The sequence below is a fragment of the Bos grunniens genome, chromosome 8 (genome assembly GCF_055505025.1).
Source record: "Bos grunniens cultivar Pamir isolate PY7600 chromosome 8, Bosgru_T2T1.0, whole genome shotgun sequence".
Lineage (NCBI taxonomy): Eukaryota > Metazoa > Chordata > Mammalia > Artiodactyla > Bovidae > Bos > Bos grunniens.
Genome location: NC_141172.1, coordinates 88,440,127 through 88,463,575, shown reverse-complemented (window position 1 = coordinate 88,463,575; position 23,449 = coordinate 88,440,127). Strand labels below are relative to the sequence as shown.

General features: G+C 43.0%; 1 protein-coding gene across 1 annotated transcript; it reads left to right on the top strand.

Annotated features, from left to right (window-relative positions):
- Positions 1 to 16,642: 16,642 nt before the first annotated feature.
- Positions 16,643 to 21,517, top strand: CKS2 (CDC28 protein kinase regulatory subunit 2). Its single transcript, XM_086414506.1, has 3 exons — positions 16,643 to 16,803; positions 19,745 to 19,872; positions 21,182 to 21,517. Exons 1-3 carry the CDS (start codon positions 16,745 to 16,747, stop codon positions 21,232 to 21,234), a joined length of 240 nt encoding a protein of 79 aa, XP_086270632.1. The 5' UTR covers positions 16,643 to 16,744; the 3' UTR covers positions 21,235 to 21,517.
- The last annotated feature ends 1,932 nt before the right edge of the window (positions 21,518 to 23,449 follow it).

The following is a 23,449-nucleotide window of genomic DNA, read 5'->3' as shown; positions in this document are numbered from 1 at the left end:
TGTTTCAGAGATTTAGCCTTGAGAGAGCAATGTGTTGTCAAGACCATCTGGACTAAATATGAGACTGAACCCAGATAAGGCTTCTCTACAAACTCTTAAGATTCTTGTAGGCAGGTTGAAGGCCTACTGCTCTGTTGCCACATGACAGCATCCTATGTAAGTTTCATTGATTATTAAGGCTGTTACCTACCAATCTGGAATGGTCTGCCTCTTCCTTCAGTCTTTCCCTGCCCTCTGTGTATGGGGGCCACTTTGCAAACCAACAAATGTTCCTGGGCACCACTACCATATGGCCAGGTGAATCAGCTGTGCTCAAGTAAGGATGGTAGCTTGGAGCCCTGGGATTCATAATCAGAGGGAACTCTGTGCCCACAACAGGTCCATGTCTGTGTGCTTTTATTCTGACCTTTTACATTCCTTCCTCTATATTTTATGACAGGATTCCTGGCCCTGTAATGTCCCTTTGTTTGAGCCAGCATTTGGTCTAGGCTTATGTTAGCCAACACAGGAAATTATTGCAATTGTAACCAGCTGCAAGCCACCAGTTGAATGCAGAACTCCTAGTAAGGACATCAATATAAGCAATATCAGTACTATCCAAAATCAAGTTTTGCCCTTCCTAGTCTCCCACTCTTGAAATTTCTTTCCTCAAGTATTTATTAGTAAACTCTTGCAATGCCTCCTCTTTCTTACTCTGTTTCTGTGACACACATACCCACACACCATATACCACACCCTCATCACACACACAAAACACAACATACTCACACCCCAGGCAGGTGAAGTATGAATCCTGGGAAGCTAAGAGCTGGGGGAAACTGTTTTTCTGTAGAAGAGGCAGCTTCTGTGAGCTAGAGAAGCAGAGGGTAAGGTGGTACCTGAGAGGACTTGGGGTCCTCTGAGTCTTCCAACTCAGCCCTGATGACACCAGTACTAATTTGGGGAACCCATCCTTTCCAAATTAATGCTGTAACTTTCAAGGAAGAAACCTAGTGAGATAGCAGATTCAACTGGCACTTCAGTTCAGAAACCTATAAAACCCAACCCTGAGGTTTGGTTTTTCAGAGATATCAAAGCCAAAGCATCAAGGATGCTTCCAGGATCCAAAGAAAGACCCCCGGGTTTATCTCCTGCCTCACAGGGGAACTGAGATTCACAGTGTGCTTTTCTCATTTTAAATCAGTGCCTGAGTCCAAAGCAATCCTGGAATCCTGTGATCTTGGCAGTTCCCTTCTCCTTTCACAGGTCTCGAGTTCCATCTGGAAACCCAGAGCCTCAGGGAGCTGCAGGCAAAGGCTGAACAGGCCGGCTCTCCACTGTGCCCTGCCATAAGTAAGGGTCAGCTTCACAGAACAGGAGCTGGGGCACAGCCCCGCCTCAGGTAGCTGTCAATTCTGATGTCTCACATTTCCTCCAAGGTCCCACAGGCCTATAGCGCACTCCTGCCAAAAGCCTTTTTTTTTTTTTTTTAATTAAAAAGTCTTTATGGTTGTTTATTTATTTATTTATTTATTTTTTTTCAAGAAGGCGCTGGGGGCCCGGGGACTAGGGCTGTGCCAGGCAGAGGGCTGGATGGCCAAGCAGTGGCCGGGCACCCAGAAGGGAAGCCTGGAGGTGGCCACCTCCTGCACCCTGCCCATCAGGCAGCTCAGCAGCAGCGTCCCTCCACCCCTTTCCCTGGACTCTCCCTTCGCATGGCTCAGTGGCCACTTCCCCAGAACTCTCGTCCCTCCTCCTGCCCAGGGTTCCTGCGGCCAGGGACCCCAGGCCAGGGCAGCCCCTCCCTCAGAGTCTCTGAGCGGAGGGGAGACGGGGAAGGGTTCCTTTATGGTTGTTTAGAGCCTAAATCTATAAAACTAAATGACTGCCAGGTCACTCACAGGATCCAATAGTAGGAATGGGGCAACCAGGGGTTTGGGGAAAGACACCCAGCCCCCACTGTAGGGACATCACCACTGGACAACTTGCTTCACTGGTATGCAGTCCCGCTCAACATCCAGACTCCAGGCAGGAGACAGGATGACTTGCTTGCATAGGGCCATGTACTCTTCAGGCAGTTGAGGGTTGGGGTCCTAGGTTCTGTAGCCAGAAATAAAAGTTGTGATGGGACTAGTGGGAGAGAATTAATAGAAAGATCTATGGATACAGAAAGAAAAGACTACACTGATTCCACTTGGCTTAGAGAGAGGAGTGGGAAATTGACAACCAGGAAGGAAATCGGGACCAAAACATTCCTCAAAAAACTCAAGTAATAATCCTGAGACCATGGGTAATAAACCTCAGTCAGCCCTAAGCTAGCGATCAGAACCACTGTGATTATGGGGAAGGGCACACTCCCCATGTTGGTGTGTCCCATGGGTGGGTGTGGGCTGTAGAACCAAGCAGCTTGGGACATGGAGTTGACAAGTTCTCAGTCAGTGCTGTTCCCTTAGCCTGGCCTGGGTCACACACTCTGGCAGCTCCCTTGGGGACGCCCTAGCAAGGTCAGAGCACAAGATGACAGATAGCGTGTCAGGGGGTCACTAAGGATCCACAGAAGGGTTCTTCTACATACAGAGAAGTGGGGGGGGGGGGACTGAGATCATTCTGTCCTGTGGCTTCCTCATTTCTTCTTAGATTTATTGTCATCCCATTGGTGACAGAAGTCAGGCTCTGCAGACCCAGAGCCTGTCCAGGGAAGCCAAGTACTTCCATATTAAATCTCCAAAATCAATGCTAGTTTTTTTTTTTTTTTAATATTTATTTATTTCACTGTTCCAGGTCTTAGTTGCAGCATACGGGATCTTTAGTTATAGTAGACAAACTCATACTTGCAGCATGCGGGATCTAGTTCTCTGACCAAGAATCAAACCCAGGCCCTCTGCATTGGGAGCATGGACTCTTAGCCACTGGACCACCGGGGAAGTCCCTATGCTAGTTTTAACTTAGGAACTTCTAGGGTCACATACAGTGACTTTTATTTTTTATAAAACCATGCTTAAATGTATAATTCATTCTGATATTTAAAAATGTTTTACCTTGAAATAACTTGAAATTTACAGGAAAATTGCAAGAAAAATATAAAAAACTTCCCTATTCCCTATACCCCCAATTCACATTTTTTTTTAATTACCCCAAATCACAATTTTTCACATTTGATCATATTTGGTTTATCATTTTCTTTCTCTTTCTTTATATACTCACAGACACATTAAAGAATGTCCTCATACTGAGGAAATTACTGTATTCATATGTGTACACCAAAGTGTTTTATATACAAAATATACATAGCATGTAAGATATGTAGATATAGTATAACAGTACATCCATATTTAATTTTTTTTTTAATTTCTTTGGCTGCACCAGGTCTTAGTTGCAGCATGTGGGATCTTCAGTTCTGTCTTGCAGGACCAAGTTCCCTCAACAGGGGTTGAATCTGGGCCCCCTGCGTTGGGAGCATGGAGTCTCAGCCACTGGACCACCAGGGAAGTCCCAGTACATGCCTACTTTTGAACCATTTGAGAGTAGGTTGAGGACATGCCTCTTGAGAAACCTACATGCAGGTCTGGAAGCAACAATTAGAACTGGACATGGAACAACAGACTGGTTCCAAATAGGAAAAGGAGTAAGTCCAGGCTGTATATTGTCACTCTGCTTATTTAACTTATATGCAGAGTACATCATGAGAAACGCTGGGCTGGAAGAAACACAAGCTGGAATCAAGATTGCCGGGAGAAATATCAATAACCTCAGATATGCAGATGACACCACCCTTATGGCAGAAATTGAAGAGGAACTCAAAAGCCTCTTGATGAAGGTGAAAGAGGAGAGTGAAAAAGTTGGCTTAAAGCTCAACATTCAGAAAACGAAGATCACAGCATCTGGTCCCATCACTTCATGGCAAATAGATGGGGAAACAGTGAAAACAGTGTCAGACTTTAATTTTCTGGGCTCCAAAATCACTGCACATGGTGATTGCAGCCATGAAATTAAAACACGCTTACTTCTTGGAAGCAAAGTTATGACCAACCTAGATATCATATTCAAAAGCAGAGATATTACTTTGCCAACAAAGGTCCATATAATCAAGGCTATGGTTTTTCCAGTGGTCATGTATGGATGTGAGAGTTGGACTGTGAAGAAAGCTGAGCACCGAAGAACTGATGCTTTTGAATTGTGGTGCTGGAGAAGACTCTTGAGAGTCCCTTGGACTGCAAGGAAATCCAATCAGTCCATCCTAAAGGAGACCAGTCCTGGGTGTTCATTGGAAGGGCTGATGCTGAGGCTGAAATGCCAATACTTTGGCCACCTCAGGCGAAGAGCTGACTCATTGGAAAAGACTCTGATGCTGGGAGGGATTGGGGGCAGGAGGAGAAGGGGACAACAGAGGATGAGATGGCTGGATGGCATCACCGACTAGATGCACATGAGTTTGGGTGAACTCCGGGAGTTGGTGATGGACAGGGAGGCCTGGTGTGCTGCGATTCACGGGGTCACAGAGTCGGACATGACTGAGCACCTGAACTGAACTGAACTGAGGACATGCTCCTTTATCTTTAACTGAAGTATGTATTTCTTAAGAGTGAAGACACAATTTACCTAACCATAGTGAAGTGAAGTGGAGGGAAAGCCACTCAGTCATGTCCTACTCTTTGCAATCCCATGGACTGTATAGTCCATGGAATTCTCCAGGCCAGAATACTGGAGTGGGTAGAAATTCCCTTCTCCAGGGAATCTTCCCAACCCAGGGATCGAACCTAGGTCTCCCACTTACAGGCAGATTCTTTACCATAAATAGTAAAAAATATTCTAACCATAGTATACTTACCAAATTCAGGAACTTTAACATCAACACTTTATATGATCTACCATCCTTCAAAAGTCTCAAAAATGTCTTTTGCAGTTTTTTTTCCTCTTTCCTGATTCAGGATCACATACTGCATTTAGTTGTCATATCCCTTTGGCTTCTTTAACCTGAAACTGTTTCTCAAACATTGTCTTTCTTATCAACACTTTTTAAAAAATTTTTTTGGTTTATTTTCAGCTGTACTGGGTCTTCACTGATGCACGGTCTTGTCTCTAGTTGCAGCAAGCAGGAGCTACTCTCTAGTTGCAGTGTGTGGCTTCATTGCAGTGGCTTCTCTTGTGGAGCATGAACCCTAGAGTTCAGGCTCAGTCGTTGTGGCACATGGTCTTAGTTGCCCCACAGCATGTGGGATCTTCCCCATCCAGGGGTCAAACCCATGTTTCCTGCATTGGCAGGTACATTCTTTACCACTGCATGACCTGGATGCAGTGATGTCCCCATTTCTGAGTCTGTTAAGTATTTCGGGAAGTCACTTTTGCATGGGGTTTCCCGGGAAACCCCATATTAACTATTTTTAATACTGTTGTTCATTTATTTTAAAGACTACCCATCCATTTCCTTTTGATGTCTCCTCCCCGGGAGATTCAGGCTGTGTATTTTCAGCTTAAGTGGTGGCGTGACCTTCGCAGGGTTGCACATCTGAAGACACGTGATTTCCGTCTGCTCTGTATGGGTGATGTGCCTTTGATGACTTGGTTAAGGTGTTGTCCAGTTTCTCATCTTCATAAGTAGAATTTCCCCATTTGAAATTAGTTAAGTAAATTGTGTGGAAATTTGTCACACATTTTACCAAAGTGTCAGAACAGATAAAGAAAAACTTTTTGCCTATGATTCGGTATGCAAAAATGACTTCCCGCAATATTTAACAGACTCAGAAATGGGGCCATCACTGCATCCAGGTCGTGGATTCCCAAAGGCACAACTGTAGCTCTCAGCGCTGTCCAGAACCTTGTAATGCTCAGATAAATGAATGATCACCCCAGTTGTCATCCTCCTCTTCTTTTTAAAGATCTTCACAGTACCATGACTAAGGTTTGTTGTTCATGACCCCAGGATTATTGGGTCTTTTTGCATTTTCTGAGGGGAACGTTCTTCCAGAATTTTCTTCCATTTAGCAAATCCCCACTCCTCACCCTGGAAGCAACAGACATCACTTTTTCCCTGAAGTTTACCTGGGGCCATCCCCCCTCCACTCCAGGTAAGATAAATTTACTCCTCCTTCCTCTCCACCTCCAAATCAAAACCTTTGTGACCACATAGTACAATATTTCAGCTGGGAACTAGTAGAAAAATCTGTTTAACTGAGGGCACTTCTCAGCCTTCAAATGTGAAATTTTTCTGTCTTGAGGGAAGATTTGCATGAGTTAACACAGGATACACCCAGTACCTGTGCACACAGCCTAGCAGTCTGCATGCAGCCAAGTTCCAGGAGGCTCTGCCCCTGTGCTGCTTCTGCTAAGTCGCTTCAGTTGTGTCCGACTCTGTGCGACCCCAGACGGCAGCCCACCAGGCTCCCCCGTCTCCGGGATTCTCCAGGCAAGAACACTGGAGTGGGTTGCCATTTCCTTCTCCAATGCATGAAAGTGAAAAGTGAAAGTGAAGTCGCTCAGTCTTGTCCGATTCTTAGCGACCCCATGGACTGCAGCCTACCAGACTCCTCCATTCATAGGATTTTCGTGCAGCTCCTGGGAATAGAAGCCTTTCTGTTTCCTCATTTCTTGTTTGTAGGGAATAGACTCCAGCCTCCACCACCTTCCCTGAGTCCCAAAGGGTAGATTAGAACAGTTGCTAATCAGGGAAGGGAAGGGATACAGAGACAACATTGGGGCAGCCAAGAAACAGTGCAGCCCTGGAGCAGGGTCCTGGTTCTGCCTCAGTTCAGTTCAGTTGCTCGGTTGTGTCCGACTCTTGCTACCACATGGACTGCAGCATGGCAGGCTTCCCTGTGTGTCACCAACTCCCGGAGCTTACTGAAACTCATGTCCATTGAGTCATTGATGCCATCCAACCATCTCATCCTCTGTCACCCCCTTCTCCTCCTGCTTTCAATCTTTCCCAGCATAAGGGTTTTTTCCAATGAGTCAGTTCTTTGAATCAGGTGGCCAAAGTATTGGAGTTCAGCTTCAGCATCAGTCCTTCCAGTGAATCTTCAGGACTGATTTGCTTTAGGATGGACTGGTTTGACCTCCTTGCAGTCCAAGGGACTCTCAAGAATCTTCTCCAACACCACCATTCAAAAGCATCAATTCTTTGGCCTCAGCTTTCTTTATAGCCCAACTGTCACATCCATATATGACTACCAGAACAACCATAACTTTGACTAGAAGGACCTCTGTTGGCAAAATAATGTCTCTGCTTTTTAATACGCTATCTAGGTTGGTCATAGCTTTTCTTCCAAGAAGTGTCTTTTCATTTCATGGCTGTGGTCACCATCTGTGTTGATTTTGGAGCCCAAGAAAATAAAGTCTGTCACTGTTTCCATTGTTGCCCCATCTATTTGCCATGAAGTGATGGAACTGGATGCCATGATCTTAGTTTTCTGAATATTGAGTTTTAAGCCAACTTTTTCACTCTCCTCTCAAGGGATACATATAACAATATATTTGAGTTCTTTATAGAACTAAAGGGGCTTTCCTGGTGGCTCAGACAATAAAGAACTCACCTGCAATGCAGGAGACCTGGTTTGATCCCTGAGTTGGGAAGATCCTCTGGAGAAGGGAATGACTACCCACTTAAGTATTCTTGCCTGGAGAATTCCATGGACAGAGGGGCCTGGAGGGCGACAGTCCATAGCGTTGCAAAAAGTGAGACAGGACTGAAGTGATTTAGCACGCAGCCCAACATAGAACTAAGAGCTCAACAAGTAAAAGATATTAGCATTACAGAGAAGACCACCTGAGGCCAGATTAAAGGAGTGCAGGCTCTGCACACGGCCGAATCCTTATCAGCACCTCCTTCCTTGAATGATTGCTAAAAAATTTCTCACTAAATCCTCCTGGGTTGGTACACACAGTTTTTCAGGGCACAAGTCTGTGTCCCCCTTTGCCTGCTAAAGCAATAAAGGTATTCTTTTTCATTTCATCCAAAACTCTGTCTCCAAGATTTTATTTGGCATCAGTGCACTTAAACTTGTGGTCAAGTTTTTGGCATCAAGACCATGAGGTAAAGGGTGTCCAGAGGCTGTGCCTCATGGCTGACCAGAATGAGATAGCCCTATATTTTAGCAGGGATTTTCAAATGTAAGAAGTGTACAGATCCCTTTTGAAAGTAAATAGATCCCCTCAACTACCAGTGTTAACTTTACATCCATTATACTAGGGGGGAAAAAAAACCCATTTTTATTATAATGTTACTTAAATACACAAAATAGAATAAAGTTTAAAACTTTTATACAAAGAAAACAAAACGCTAAATGCAAACTAATTTCAGTTTAAATAGAAATTAAATTGACTTAAATTTAATGTGATAATGTTTCGCTGAAACCAATCATCACTTCAACACACTATGATAGCACTTAAAATGGGTTTTTTTCAGGCCAGCATGATTTACCAATCCCATTGGGCTTTTTGATACTTCATATTGTGATACTGTGATTTATGAAAGCAATACTTGTTTGGTCTTTGACCCTGTTCCTGGCACAGATCTCCTTAAACCCTAGCACTTGCCATGAGAATCTCATGAACTGTATAAAAGGCCAAAAAGATACGACACCAAAAGATGAGTGCCCCAAGTCTGAAGGGGGTCCAATATGCTACTGGGGAGGAGTGGAGAATTACTAGTAGCCCCAAAATGAATGAAGGAATTGGGCCAAAGTGAATACAATGCTCAGTGTGGATGTGTCTGGTGAAGAAAGTAAAATCCAATACTGCAAAGAACAGTATTGTATAGGAACCTGGAATGTTAGGTTCCCCAATCAAGGGAAATTGGACATGGTCAAGCAGGAGATGGTAAGAATAAGCATCCTAGAAATCAGTGAACTAAAATGGATGGGATGGGTGAAATTAATTCAGATGACCATTACATCAATTACTATGAGCAAGAATTCCATAGAAGAAATTAAATAATCCTCATAATTAACAAAAGAGTCTGAAATACAGTACTTGGGTGCAACCTCAAAAGTGACAGAATGATCTCGGTTCATTTCCAAGATAAGCCATTCAACATCACAGTAATCCAAGTCTATGCCCCTACCACCAATGCTGAAGAAGCCGAAGTTGATCAGTTCTTTGAAGACCTAGAAGAAATCCTAGAACTAACACCTAAAAAAGATGTCCTATTCATCATCAGGGATTGGAATGCAGCAGTAGGAAGTCAAGATATACCTTGAGTTAAGAGGCAAGTTTGGCCTTGGAGAAAAAGATGAAGTAGGGCAAAAGTTAACTGAATTCTGCCAAGAGAATGCACTAGTCATAGCAAATACATTTTTCCAATAACAAAAGAGATGACTTTACACATGGACATCACCAAATGGTCAATATTGAAATCAAACTGATTACATTCTTTGTGGCCAAAGATGGAGAAGCTGTATACAGTCAGCAAAAACAAGGCTTGGAGCTGACTGGGGATCAGATCATCAGCTTCTCATAGCAAAATTCAGATTTAAACTAAAGAAAACTGGGGAAAGCAATAGGGCAACCAGGTATGACTTAAATCAAGTCCCATATGAATTCACAGTAGAGGTAATGAATAGATTCAAGGGACTAGACCTAGTTAACAGTGTGCCTGAAGCACAATGGACAGAGATCCATAATATTTTAAGGGAAGTGGAGAACAAAACCATCCCCCCCCCCAAAAAAAAGAGCAAGAAAGCAAAGTGATTATCTGAGGAGGCCTTACAAATAGCAGAAGAATGAAGAGAAGCAAAAAGCAAGGGAAAGAAGGAAAGGGGCTGCTAAGTTGCTTCAGTCGTGTCCGACTCTGTGTGACCCCATAGACGGCAGCCCACCAGGCTCCCCTGTCCCCAGGAGTCTCCAGGGAAGAACACTGGAGTGGGTTGCCATTTCCTTCTCCAATGCATGAAAGTGAAAAGTGAAAGTGAAGTCGCTCAGTCGTGCCCGACTCTTAGCAACCCCATGGACTGCAGCCCACCAGGCTCCTCCGCCCATGGGATTCTCCAGGCAAGAGTACTGGAGTGGGGTACCATTGCCTTCTCCGAGAAGGAAAGGTACATCCAGTTTAACAGAGTTCCAAAAAATAGCTGGAAGAGACAAGGTCTTCTTCAATGAACAGTGCTTAATAGAAGAAAACAACAAAAGGGGAAAGACTAGAGATATCTTCAGGAAAACTGTATATGTCAAGGTAGCATTCCACCCAAAGATGGGCACAATAAAGGATAAAAGTGGTAGAGACCTAGTAGACGCTAAAGAGATCAAGAAGAGATGGAAAGAATACATGGAAGAACTGTATAAAAATATCTTAATGAACTGGATTACTATGATGGTGTGGTTAGTTACCCAGAGGCAGACATTCTGGAATGTAAAGTCAAGTGGCCCTTAAAAAACACTGCTGTTAATAAAGCTAGTGGATCTAATGAAATTCCAGGAGAACTATTCAAATCCCTAAAGGAGAATGCCATCAAGGTTTTGCATTCATTATTATGTCAGCAAACCTGGAAGACCCAGCAGTGGCCACAGGACTGGAAACGGTCAATCCTTATTCCAATTCCCAAGAAGGGTAGAACCAAAGAATGTGCTAACCATCAGACAATTGCTTTCATCTCCCAGGCTAGTAAGTTCAATTCAGTTCAGTTCAGTCACTCAGTCGTATTCGACTCTTTTTGACCCCATTGACTGCAGCACGCCAGGCCTCCCTGTCCATCACCAACTCCTGGAGTTTACTCAAATTCATGTCCATTGAATCAGTGATGCCATCCAACCATCTTATCCTCTGTCGTCACCTTCTCCTCCCACTTTTAATCCTTCCCAGCATCAGGGTCTTTTCAAATGAGTCAACTCTGCATCAGGTGGCCAAAGTATTGGAGTTTCAGCTTCAACATCAGTCCTTCCAATGAATATTCAGGACTGATTTCCTTTACGATGGATTGGTTGGATCTCCTTGCTGACCAAGGGACTCTCAAGAATCTTCTCCAACACCATAGATCAAAAGCATCAATTCTTCGGCACTCAGCTTCCTTTATAGTCCAACTCTCACATCCATACATGACTACTGGAAAAACCATCGCCTTGACTAGATGCATCTTTGTTGACAAAGTAATGTCTCTGTTTTTTAATATGCTGTCTAGGTTGGTCATAACTTTTCTTCCAAAGAGTAGTGTCTTTTAATTTCATGGCTGCAGTCACCATCTGCAGTGGTTTTGGAGCCCCAAAAATAAAGTCTGCCACTGTTTCCACTGTTTCTTCATATATTTGCCATGAAGTGATGGGACTGGATGCCATGATCTTCGTTTTCTGAATGTTGAGCTTTAAGCCAACTTTTTCACTCTCCTCTTTCACTTTCATCAAGAGGCTCTTTAATCCATTGTATATTCTTGCCTCCTTTGTCGAAGATAAGGTGTCTATATGTGCGTGGATTTATCTCTGGGCTTTCTATTTTATTCCATTGATCAATATTTCTGTCTTTGTGCCAGTACCATACTGTCTTGATAACTGTGGCTTTGTAGTAGAGCCTGAAGTCAGGTAGGTTGATTCCTCCAGTTCCATTCTTCTTTCTCAAGATCGCTTTGGCTATTCGAGGTTTTTTGTATTTCCATACAAATTGTGAAATTATTTGTTCTAGCTCTGTGAAGAATACTGTTGGTAGCTTGATAGGGATTGCGTTGAATCTATAAATTGCTTTGGGTAGTATACTCATTTTCACTATATTGATTCTTCCAATCCATGAACATGGTATATTTCTCCATCTATTAGTGTCCTCTTTGATTTCTTTCACCAGTGTTTTATAGTTTTCTATATATAGGTCTTTAGTTTCTTTAGGTAGATATATTCCTAAGTATTTTATTCTTTCCATTGCAATGGTGAATGGAATTGTTTCCTTAATTTCTCTTTCTGTTTTCTCATTATTAGTGTATAGGAATGCCAGGGATTTCTGTGTGTTGATTTTATATCCTGCAACTTTACTGTAGTCATTGATTATTTCTAGTAATTTTCTGGTGGACTCTTTAGGGTTTTCTATGTAGAGGATCATGTCATCTGCAAATAGTGAGAGTTTTACTTCTTCTTTTCCAATTTGGATTCCTTTTATTTCTTTTTCTGCTCTGAACACAGGTATACCTGTGGCGGATTCATTTTGATATTTGGCAAAACTAATACAATTATGTAAAGTTTAAAAATAAAATAAAATTGGAAGAATAAAAAAAAAAAAGAGGCTCTTTAGTTCTTTTTCACTTTCTGCCATAAGGGTGGTGTCATCTGCATATCTGAGGTTATTGATATTTCTCCCAGCAATCTTGATTCCAGCTTGTGCTTCATCCAGCGTTTCTCATGATGTACTCTGCATATAAGTTAAATAAGCAGGGTGACAGTATACAGCCTTGATGTACTTCTTTCCTGATTTGGAACCAGTCTGTTGTTACATGTCCAGTTCGAACTGTTCCTTCCTTACCTGCATACAGATTTCTCAGGAGGCAGGTCAGGTGGTCTGGTATTCCAATCTCTTTCAGAATTTTCCAGAGTTTGTTGTGATCCACACAGTCAAAGTCTTTGGCATAGTCAATAAAGCAGAAGTAGATGTTTTTCTGGAACTCTTTTGCTTTTTCGATGATCCAGCAGATGTTGGCAATTTGATCTCTGGTTCTTCTGGTTTTTCTAAATGCAGCTTGAACATCTGGAATTTCTCGGTTCACGTACTGTTGAAGCCTTGCTTGGAGAATTTTAACCATTACTTTGCTAGTGTATGAGATGAGTGCAATTGTGTGGTAGCTTGAACATTCTTTGGCATTGCCTTTCTTTGGGATTGGAATGAAAACTGACCTTTTCCAGTCCTGTGGCCACTGCTGAGTTTTCCAAATTTGCTGGCATAATGAATGCAGTACTTTAACAGCATCATCTTTTAGGATTTGAAATAGCTCAACTGGAATTCCATCACCTGCACTAGCTTAGTTCATAGGTTCTTAATAAATCATGATCTGCTAGAGTCCATTAAGTGTCTTTGCTATTCTTAGCCATTTCCTTATTCATATTATTTTAGAGTCAAGTTAAGTCCTTTGAATGTGGTACTTTTATTGGAATTAGACTAACTCTACAATCTATTTGGAAATAATTTATATTTTAACCATACTGAGTCTTCCTAAGCAAGAACACAGTATATTTGCCCATTTATTCAAGACTTCATTTATGTTTTTCAAAGTTTCATAATTTTGCATATCCTTTATTAGGCTTATTCCTAGGTATGTAACATTTGATGCTGATACATTATTTTTAAATAGGTTTTCTAGTTATTGTTTCTGGTGTACAGGAATGCAATAGACCTTGGATATTAATCTTATACATATAGATGATTACATCAGTCACAAACAATTGTTTCTCTCTTACTAATTTGTCTTAAACCTCTCTTAATTGTGCTGATTTTCAAACATTGTTCAATCTAACTGGAGACAATAGAACATTTTAAAGAGAATGCTTCCAATGTTTTCTCATAAGAATTATGTTTTTTACAGATAGATTTACAAGGTTAACAAAGCTTCCTCTTACTTCTAATTGCTAAGAGTGGTATCACCAGTGAGTGGTAGGTTTACTAAGAGTTTGTATTATAGGAGTAATTAATTTTAGCAATTTTTTTCCTGCATCCATTGTTGTTGTTGAGTTTTTAAGTCGTGTGCGACTCTTTTGCGACCCCTTGGACTGTCAGTGGGATTTTCCATGCAGGAATACTGGAAAGGATTGTCATTTCCTTCTTCAGGGGTTCTCCACACAGGAATTGAACCTGAGGCTCCTGCTGCAGTGCAGGTAGGTTCTTTACTGCTGATTATAGGAGCATTGAATTTTAGCAAACTTTTTTCCCTGCATCCATTGGGAGGATCATTTTTTTCTCCTTTACACTGTTAATGTGGTGAATTAGATCAACAAATTTTCTAATATTAAACTATTCTTACATTTGGAGATAGTAAAATCATCCTTTTAAGAAGCACAATAGGATTCCGTTAGCCAGCATTTTATTTGAAATTTTTACATGTATGTCTTTGAGTGAAAGGGACATCTACTTTGTGTTTTTTTTTTTTTTGAATCAATATTATTCTTGCCCAATAAATTCTTATAGAGCAGAAGACTTTATTCTATGAAATAAACTCTTGGTAGAACTTGGAAGCTTGGTAAAACTTTTCTGTAAAGCCATATATGTCCAGTGGTTTTTCTTTCTTGAAAATTTAATTTGAGCTGAAATATTCATGTCCCATACATACAGCTCACCCTTTTTAAGTATATAGTTCAACGTTTTTTCCTGTTCACCCTTATGCAGCTGTTACCATACAGTTGGACTTTCAATTATTGCTCTAGGTTAATTGGCATAGGACTCTTCAGTTTTTCTCTGGCTTCTTGAGCCAGTACAGGAAGACAGGTAGGGGGAAGCAGATGAAGGAAAGACAGAGAGACCAAGTAGAAAACAACTATTAGAGAAAAAAGAGGAATCACTAGTGTAGAAATGACATGGTGCTAAAATATTTTTAAAGTTTTTCTTGAGACTCTATACCGTGTACGGATATATACAAAAATGTATTATCTCAGAGTGAAATGACATTTTATTTGGACTCTCTTTAAAGATATTATAGGGAAAAGGGGAAGAGTTGAAACAAGATGGGCCAATGTTAACAGCTGAAGGTGAGCAACTGGTCTATGGAAGCTGATTTTATTACTATTCTGCTTTTCTGTTTGAGATTTTTCACAGCAGTCTCTTACATACCTCTTAGTAAGATTTTCTTTCTTAAGTTCTGCCAAAAAGTTAGTGATTTCCTTAACCGTCTCTCATAAAGGTTTATTTATATCTTTTTTTTTTTTTTTTTGGCCCTGATGTTTGGCATGGGCAGGATCTTACCTGCCCCACCAGGGATCCAACCCCGTATCCCCTACAGGAGAAGCTCAGAATCTTAATCATTGGATCACCAGGAAAATCTCTTTATTCTCAACTTTATTATTACGGCACATTATTATGTTTAATTATTTAGGCATACATTACTTGAAAATTAATTGTTGCTTGAAAATTAGGGAGTGGAGCACAAGGAACCGTTACGTGCCGGGTATAAAGTGGTGCACAAAACAGACATGCCTGCCACAGTGGTTTACTGGAAGATATGTTATAGAGCGGGTGGGGGCACAGCACCCGAGTGAGCGTGCAACTGCTGGGCAAGAATGGAGAGGATTGGGGACGGTGGGGACTTCCTCCGAACAGGTGATGAAGACGACTTTCGGAACAGGGAATCCTTAGGCTGAGAGTCAAAGGATAAAACGGTCATCCCGTGGGAGGGAAGCAGTGGCAGGACAATGAAGCTCTTACCGGTACTGTGCTGCACTACCCACACGCTCATTGTGGAAAAAGTGAAAAACACTTTCTTCTTGGCCACGGGGCATGTGAGATCTTAGTTCCCTACCAGGGATCTAGCTAGGGTCCACGACATTGAAAGCGCATAGGCCTAACCACTAGACCACCAGGGAACCCCCTACAAGTACCTTAATTTTAAATTAGATTTCAAGAGTAACAAGCCAAAGGAATTTTTACAAATCACTTTTAATACCGTCGTCCTCTACCAAACATCATTATTTTAGTAATTTTTATTTTCCCATACGCTCGCACACACGCCTATCTATAGAGCTGTCAGAATGTGCGAACGGCGTGGGAAGACAATTTTCCCCTAATAGAGGTCTCTGGGCAACGGCCTTGCACCGCACCCCCGCAGCACTCTGCGGCGAGGTTCCGGGATACTCCATGCGGCCTCGCCGCGGTGGGGTATTCTGACGTCTTCCTCACGTCCCGGCACAACTTTGGCTTTCCGGATCTCTACGCCACAGAACGGCTGGGCGCGCCCGGGTTAAGGCTCTTCCCCTCACTCTTCCCTCTTTCTCTGTCTTTCCCTCAGTCTAGGGCTGCCGGCGGAGAAGGCAATGGCACCCCACTCCAGTACTCTTGCCTGGAAAATCCCACGGATGGAGGAGCCTGGTAGGCTGTAGTCCATGGGGTCGCTATGAGTCGGACACGACTGAGCGACTTCACTTTCATGCACTGGAGAAGGAAATGGCAACCCACTCCAGTGTTCTTGCCTGGAGAATCCCAGGGACGGGGGAGCCTGGTGGGCTTCCGTCTATGGGATAGCACAGAGTCAGACACGACTGATGCGACTTAACAGCAGCAGGGCTGCCGGAATTCCTCACCTCCCACGTACTTCAGTCACTTAGCACCGGCAGCTGAGGGTGCGCCGACAAACTGACAACAGCTCTACAGGCAGCCCCCTCCCACTCCCGGGCCTCGCCAAACCTCGCGATACCGTACCCCTCCCGCAGCCTGGCTGTCCAAACGGCTCAGCGGACCTGGAACCTTCTAAACCCCTGCGCACGCGCCCTATGGCCCCTAACGTCCTGGTTCCGCCCTTCCATGGTCACTCCCTTCTCGTTAGGAGCTCCCCGCCCCCACGCCACGCCAATCATCACTTCTTTCCTGGGACGACCTCGCAACAGGCCTCTGATTGGCTAATCTTGTGCAAACGCCACAGAAAGGCGGTGACGATAGGCTAGGAGCCGGTTGCAACCCCCCCTCGCAGGATGCGCGGAAGGTGATTGGTCGACACCGTTACCCAATCAGCGGCGGGCTGTCGGATTCAAACCTGGCTCGTTCGGCTTACGGTCGGTTGGTCTCAGTCGAGTCGTTGCCTTCACCTGACCCGGACGTTCCCTCACCTGCGCCCTGTCTTCGCGCCGCTTCGCTCTAGTCAGCTGCTGCCCACCGCCCACCTGCAGGATGGCCCATAAGCAGATCTACTACTCGGACAAGTACTTCGATGAACACTACGAATACCGGTGAGCAGGCCGGACAGCCTACCTCGGCCGCGGCCTCGGGCGAGCCTGAGCTGGAACTCCGGTCAGGGGAGAGAACCTGGGACCCAGAGTCGGGGTCGACGAGCTTGGGGCTGGGGTTAGGGTTGGGATCCGGAGGTCAGGTCGGGGGCCAGCCGGGAGTCGCTGTTGTGTTGGGGTCGGGCCGCCGGGGTGGGAGCGCGCGCCTCTCCTCGTCTGGCGGGCCGGCCCGGCCGCCTTCCGCTCTTTGTTCCTGTCTGTGAGGGGGACGAAGCTGGAGCGCAGAAGGGGCCGCTTCTGGTGCACAGTTGCCGCCCTAAAGGAAAGGGACCGAGGGCCTAAAGGGGCCAGGCGTGGCTGAAGCCTGGCGCGGAGAGTCGACGCCTGCATAAAAGCCCAGCTGTTCCTAAAAATTTCGGCCTACATGGCATTCAGGCAAACGCCCCCCACCCCAGTCACAGCGGGCGAGGGGCGGTCGGAAGGGCGATTTTGGTCAGGTAACGTCGCCAGAGAAACTCTTTTGAAGTTGATGGCACTAAAAATTAGTTTGTGGGGGAATCCCCCCCAAAACGAGCTTGCTTGGGATTTGAATGTGTAGTGTGGGTATGGCGACTTTGAGCGGGTGCTGGTGCGTGGTAACCTTGGGTTAATATTGAAGGGGCTTCCATTTGAGACTAAATTGAGAACTCGAACGACTTTGGGGCTTTTTTTTTTTCTGTTAGTTTATATCGGCCAAATTTTTTGCTTTGAGGCTTTTTTTTGTTGTTGTTGTTTTTTTTGGCTTCTGCATCATTATGTGCTGGAACTAGAGCGTAGTTCCTAAATGTGTTAGATAAGCAAATTGGATTGTGGGAGGAAAGGAACTCTTAAACTTAATGGCCTTAACGCTTACCGGAGACTTAACTAGGGTGTGGCTTCAAACACCAGCTCCGCCCAGTCCTCCTGGGTGGTGACTAGGACGCTGCATCCTGGGAAACTGCTAACGTGTAGGCGGGGCCAAACAGTGACCTTTTCTGTCTGCTATCCTTTTAGATTTCCAAGAAAGCTATTTGAGTTAGAAAGCGTACATTCAGTAACAGCGGGTCGGTCTCCTTTTTTTCCTCTCTCCCTAATGTCTTGTAAATCTGTATTCTCTGGAGAAAAATTGATGATTTCTCTGGGCAGCCTTGCAGATTAGTAATACCTAATTGCATTGGAAAAGTCTCTTTGTTTGAAGTCAATTGTCTTATTTTTATATACTACACAGTTCTAATCCTGTAATGTGTTGATAATAATGTTCAATTATGTGATGCTGACCAAGAATTCAGCTGGGGATATGCAGTAATGGACAGAATATAACTACAATCTTACTAAAATCTGGATTAATATTTAATCCAGTATTAATTAAAGCTGTTGTTTCTTGACCAAGCTACTTTAAACTTTTATGAAACAGGGCAGTAATCTTCAGAGAAGGAAATTTAATTGTATCCTGCAATGTTATCTTAGTAGCTCCTTTGTTGTTTGTACTGTTATTGCCTTCTTTACCTCGACACCCTCCATGAAAAGCACTTGGTACTGACAGTTAACTTTGGGGAACAATTCTCCTTATATGTAGTTAGAAAGTGTGAAAGTGTTAGTTGTTCAGTCCGTGTCCGACTCTTTGTGACCCCATGGACTGTAGGCCACCAGGCTCCTCTGTTCATGGAATTCTCCAGGCAAGAATACTGGAGTGGCTGCCATTCCTTTCTGGAGGGGATCTTCCTGACCCAAAGATCAAACCTGGGTCTTCCACGTTGCAGGTAGATTCTTTACCTTCTGAGCCACCAGGGAAGCCCAATATATACCCATGCAGGGGGAAAACAAATACATGTAGATTCTCCATCTGATTGAAGCTACTTACAGATTTTTCCCTTGTGATCAAATCTTGATGATGGTTAGACTATTTCTATGGTTTATGGTTAAGGTAGGGATGTGACTTCCACTTAAACATAAAATATTGCTGTATTTTGTAGGGTATACATAAGATGTGTACAAAAGCACTGTACATTTCTCTTGAGACTAATCAACAATTAGGTAGAAGATAGAAATCAGGTAACAGGTTATTTGCAGCTCTTACAATCAGGGACCATTCTCAATTTATGATTACTTCTGTGGTCTTAGTGGAGAAGGAAATGGCAACCCACTCCAGTACTCTTGCCTGGAAAATCCCATGGATGGAGGAATCTGGTAGGCTACAGTCCATGGGGTCACGAAGAGTCGGACACGACTTCACTTTCACTTTTCGCTTTCATGCATTGGAGAAGGAAATGGCAACCCAACCACTCCAGTGTTCTTGCCTGGAGAATTCCAGGGACCCGGGGAGCCTGGTGGGCTGCAGTCTATGGGGTCATACAGAGTTGGACACAACTGAAGTGACTTAGCAGCAGCAGCAGCTATGGTCTTAGATGACTTCTCTTGCTCCCTGATCACATCAATCTGCTTTGTAACCAACAGGAAGGCGAAAAATGAAAATGGGCATGCTCTTTTCTTTTTAGGATGCTTTCCATAAGGTGCATATTTTCTGCTTTTATCCTATTGGTCGATTTAGTCATGTGATCAGAGGTAGCTGCAGGGGAGGCTGGGGTGTTTTGGATAACCATGTGTCCCACTTAGTTTTTGAGGTTCTATTCCTGAAGAAGATTGAGACAATTAGCAAGCAGTCTCTATTAGGGAAAAATGTTAATCGTAAATAAAATGCTTTGTACTTTTGGAGTACATATTCTAATTTCTAATTTGAACACAGGCCATCAAAAATAAGAATTAAAGGTGGTCGAACTACTTAAGTAGTTCTTAAGATTGATGCCAGTGATAATGTAACAGGGTTGCTTTTTTAAGTGTCCTAAAGATGGATGTGTAAAGCAACCATAATTGTAGGAAAGGCATATCCACATAGAGTACTAATATTTGGCTATATTTTTTTTAACAGACATGTCATGTTACCCAGAGAACTTTCCAAACAAGTACCAAAAACCCATCTGATGTCTGAAGAGGAGTGGAGGAGACTTGGTGTCCAACAGAGTCTAGGCTGGGTTCATTACATGATTCATGAACCAGGTAAGTTTTTAGAGAAGCATTAATTGACTGAAAATAAATAGTGGTTGTTGAAAATCTGTTAGTAATACTGATGTTTCAATGATATCCCTAAGTAAGTGATATCCTAAGTAAGTGATAAGCTTGACTATTTTTGAATGACTTCCTAGAGAGGGTTCTAATTTTATAGTAAACAACAGTTTACATAGTGAAAAGAATGCATTCTTGTATCTGCAAAAATAACCTATGAAGTAAAAAAAGAAACAGGTTATTCTATTTTAAAATCTGTGTCATTGCTAGTAGTATCTTGAAGTATTTTGCCGTAAATATATTTAGAATTCTGGTGTCTATTTGAAAACTAAGAACTTAATTTAGGGTTGTGTGTCTAGGAGTTCTATGTATAGAAACTGATGCAATTTGAAGTGAACAGTTTTCTAGATTATTGGTAAACTATTAGTAAGCTAGACTAAGAAACTCCATGGTGTTTGGGGGTTATCAATAAATCTAAAAGGATTTATTGCTTTGAATAAAATTTGAAGGCATAGAAGCTGAATTAAGTGTGATGGTTTAGTCACTCAGTCATGTCTGATTCTTTGTGACCCCATGAACTGTAGTGTGCCAGGCTCCTCTGTTCATGGGATTTCCCAGGCAAGAATACTGGAGTGGGTTGCCATTTCCTTCTCCAGGGAATCTTCCTGACCCAGGTCAGGAATCGAACCCAGATCTCCTGTATTGCAGGTGGATCTTTACCAACTGAGCCATAACTTAATGATATGAATTAGATAAAGCTAAAGCTATCTTGATTTATACTTTTAAAGAAAAGCATCAGCAGCAAAAACTCAAACTTGTAACTATCTTGGGATCGGAGCATGTAATTATATTAAAAAGGTCTTTCTCCAGATAATACAAAGCAACTGAGGACCTTACCTGTAGGTTCCTACTCAGTCCTCCATCTACTGAAACAGAATCTACCAGGAGGGCCCCTGGGACCTACGGTTTTTTAATGAGGTGTTAACTGTTTTCCCCACAACAGATAACCTTTTTCTTTACTTTTCATTGGAATTGAGATTCTAAAGATAGAAACCCTTCTCAAATGACTTCTTTACTTTCCTTTTCTCCAGAGTGTGTAAAATTAACTGGGGGGAAATTCTCATTGTTAATGTTGATTTGTTTATTGTTGATAGTAACTTAAAAGCAAAATTTCAGATACCTTAATAAATAACATCAGTTGACTGTGGATTTACTTTATTTTGGTTCAATTGAGAATTCTTATAATTTTTTGTTGAAGGAATGAAAATTAACCATATTAATATAAAACATTTTGTTTCCACAGAACCACACATCCTTCTCTTTAGACGGCCTCTTCCAAAAGATCAACAAAAATGAAGCTTATCTGGGGATCATCAATTAAATCTTTCTCAAATTTAATGTATATGTGTATATAAGGTAGTATTCAGTGAATACTTGAAAAATGTACAAATTGTTCATCCATACCTGTGCATGAGCTGTATTCTTCACAGCAACAGAGCTCAGTTAAATGCAACTGCAAGTAGGTTACTGTAAGGTGTTTTAAGATAAAAATTTCTTCTAGTCAGTTTTTCTTTTAATATAAGTGCCTGTTTGACATTATCTGTTACTTTTGTTAAATAAAGTTTGTACGTTGCATTTATTACTCTTTGAAGTTACTGAGGTTTGTTTTCTTAAGGTTAACTTGGGACTGTTGAGGATGTTGGATGATTTCAGTTTTATAGTCCTGAGGAAATAAATTCACTTCAAAGAAATAAAATGTTAAGTGGGTTTAAACCTATCAGCTTGGTTGTGATTCCAGGTACCATTTAAATTCACTTATGAAGATACTAAGAACTAGGGATAAGTTTGATAGAGCCAAGGTAGATTTTATAGCTCTGTTGTTTAGTTCCTAGAGAATTGTCTTAGAATCTCCAAGTAAACAAAAAGAAACCCAACTTAATACTCTGGGTTACTTCACTAATTTATGTAATTACTGCCTTGGGAGAAACCACTTAACCCCATTTCTCTTCTCCATGTGCCAAAGGGGGATCATAGCATTTTTAAAACTTCTAACATGGTGTGCATTTTGTGTCCAATTCTTTTAACTGCTAAGGAAATATTTCAGTTAATCCAAACACAGGCTTTTTATCATCATTGCAATGCTGAAGAAACCTTTTAGCTAAGCTGCCAATAAGCATAAGACCCCCAGTATGCTGGTCCTCTGTACACACCTCTCTTTGAAAAGGGTAGTGCTTTCACATAATAAGCACGATAAATATTTAGGGCAGTGTGGTGATGGGCAAGAGCCTAGAACTTACTCCCATCCCCATGGGTCCACTGGCTCCAGGTTCAGGGTTGGGCCAACAGAAAAACTTCAGAATTGTTAAGTAAACTTGATTGTATTTAGCACAGACCAGCATACTGCATAATGCTCAATCTCCAGCACTGCTTACTGTCAGATCCCAAGCCTCATTCCACTCTGGAGGTTTGACCTGTGAGAGGCGCACAGAACACCAGGAGATGAGCTGGAATTGCCTGCATTTACTGCTTGAAATACCTGGTAGTCACTCAACATAAAGTGAAAGTGAAGTCGTGTCAGACTCTTTGCGACCCCGTGGACTGTAGCCCGCCAGGCTCCTCTGTCCATGGGATTCTCCAGGCAAGAATACTGGAGTGGGTTGCCATTTCCTTCTCCAGGGGATCTTCCCAACTCAGGGATTGAACCCGGGTTTCCTGCTTTGCAGGCAGACGCTTTATCCTCTGAGCCACCAGAGAACCTACAATTAGCCTCCAGTTTAGGATGTTCAACCTAATTAACCTCTACTGGTCAAACAGCTTCCACTTTTCACCAAGTAAGCAAAAGTTCTAGGATCTGCGCTCCCCCTCCCTCATTCCGTTTCCCAGGCACCGCCCTCTACTTCCCATTCTACCTACCACCACCTGCCCTAGGATTGCTTACTTCCACCCTGCTTGTCCATCTCTTCCTCTCCCAGCACATTTCCTAGTGGTCAACAGCCCTTTGTTGAACTGAGCAGTTTTGAAATTCTTTTTCGTGGTTTCTTCCAAACTGCTCGGCTGCTGCTAAATCGCTTCAGTCGTGTCCGACTCTGTGCGACCCCATAGACGGCAGCCCACCAGGCTCCCCCGTCCCTGGGATTCTCCAGGCAAGAACACTGGAGTGGGTTGCCATTTCCTTCTCCAATGCATGAAAGTGAAAAGTGAAAGTGAAGTCGCTCAGTCGTGTCCGACTCTTAGCGACCCCATGGACTGCAGCCTGCCAGGGTCCTCCGCCCATGGGATTTTCCAGGCAAGAGTACTGGAGTGGGTTGCCATTGCCTTCTCCAAACTGCTCTAGGCTCCTGGAAATGTAAGATGCCAAATCTTGACTTTCTCCCTTTGTAGGTCCACAAGGTATGCGGTTTCCTTAAGGCCCCCAACTCCCCACAGACCCTTCTCTAGCTCCAGGTGCCCGCCACCCCGTGCACCGACCCCTCGTGCGGGCCTGGCTAACCACATCCCGCGGTTTGTCCGCTATCTTTGCGGATACAGCCTCAAGTTAACTCCAAACTACACGCGCGAGGATGCAGCTTCA

What these genes read in the sequence shown, in the direction of transcription:
- CKS2 (XM_086414506.1), top strand. Translation starts at nt 16,745, where the DNA reads ATGGCCCATAAGCAGATCTACTACTCGGACAAGTACTTCGATGAACAC. An exon ending in GATGAACACTACGAATACCG is followed by an intron (nt 16,804 to 19,744) that starts GTGAGCAGGCCG and finishes TTTTTTTAACAG; the next exon opens with ACATGTCATGTTACCCAGAG. An exon ending in TTACATGATTCATGAACCAG is followed by an intron (nt 19,873 to 21,181) that starts GTAAGTTTTTAG and finishes TTGTTTCCACAG; the next exon opens with AACCACACATCCTTCTCTTT.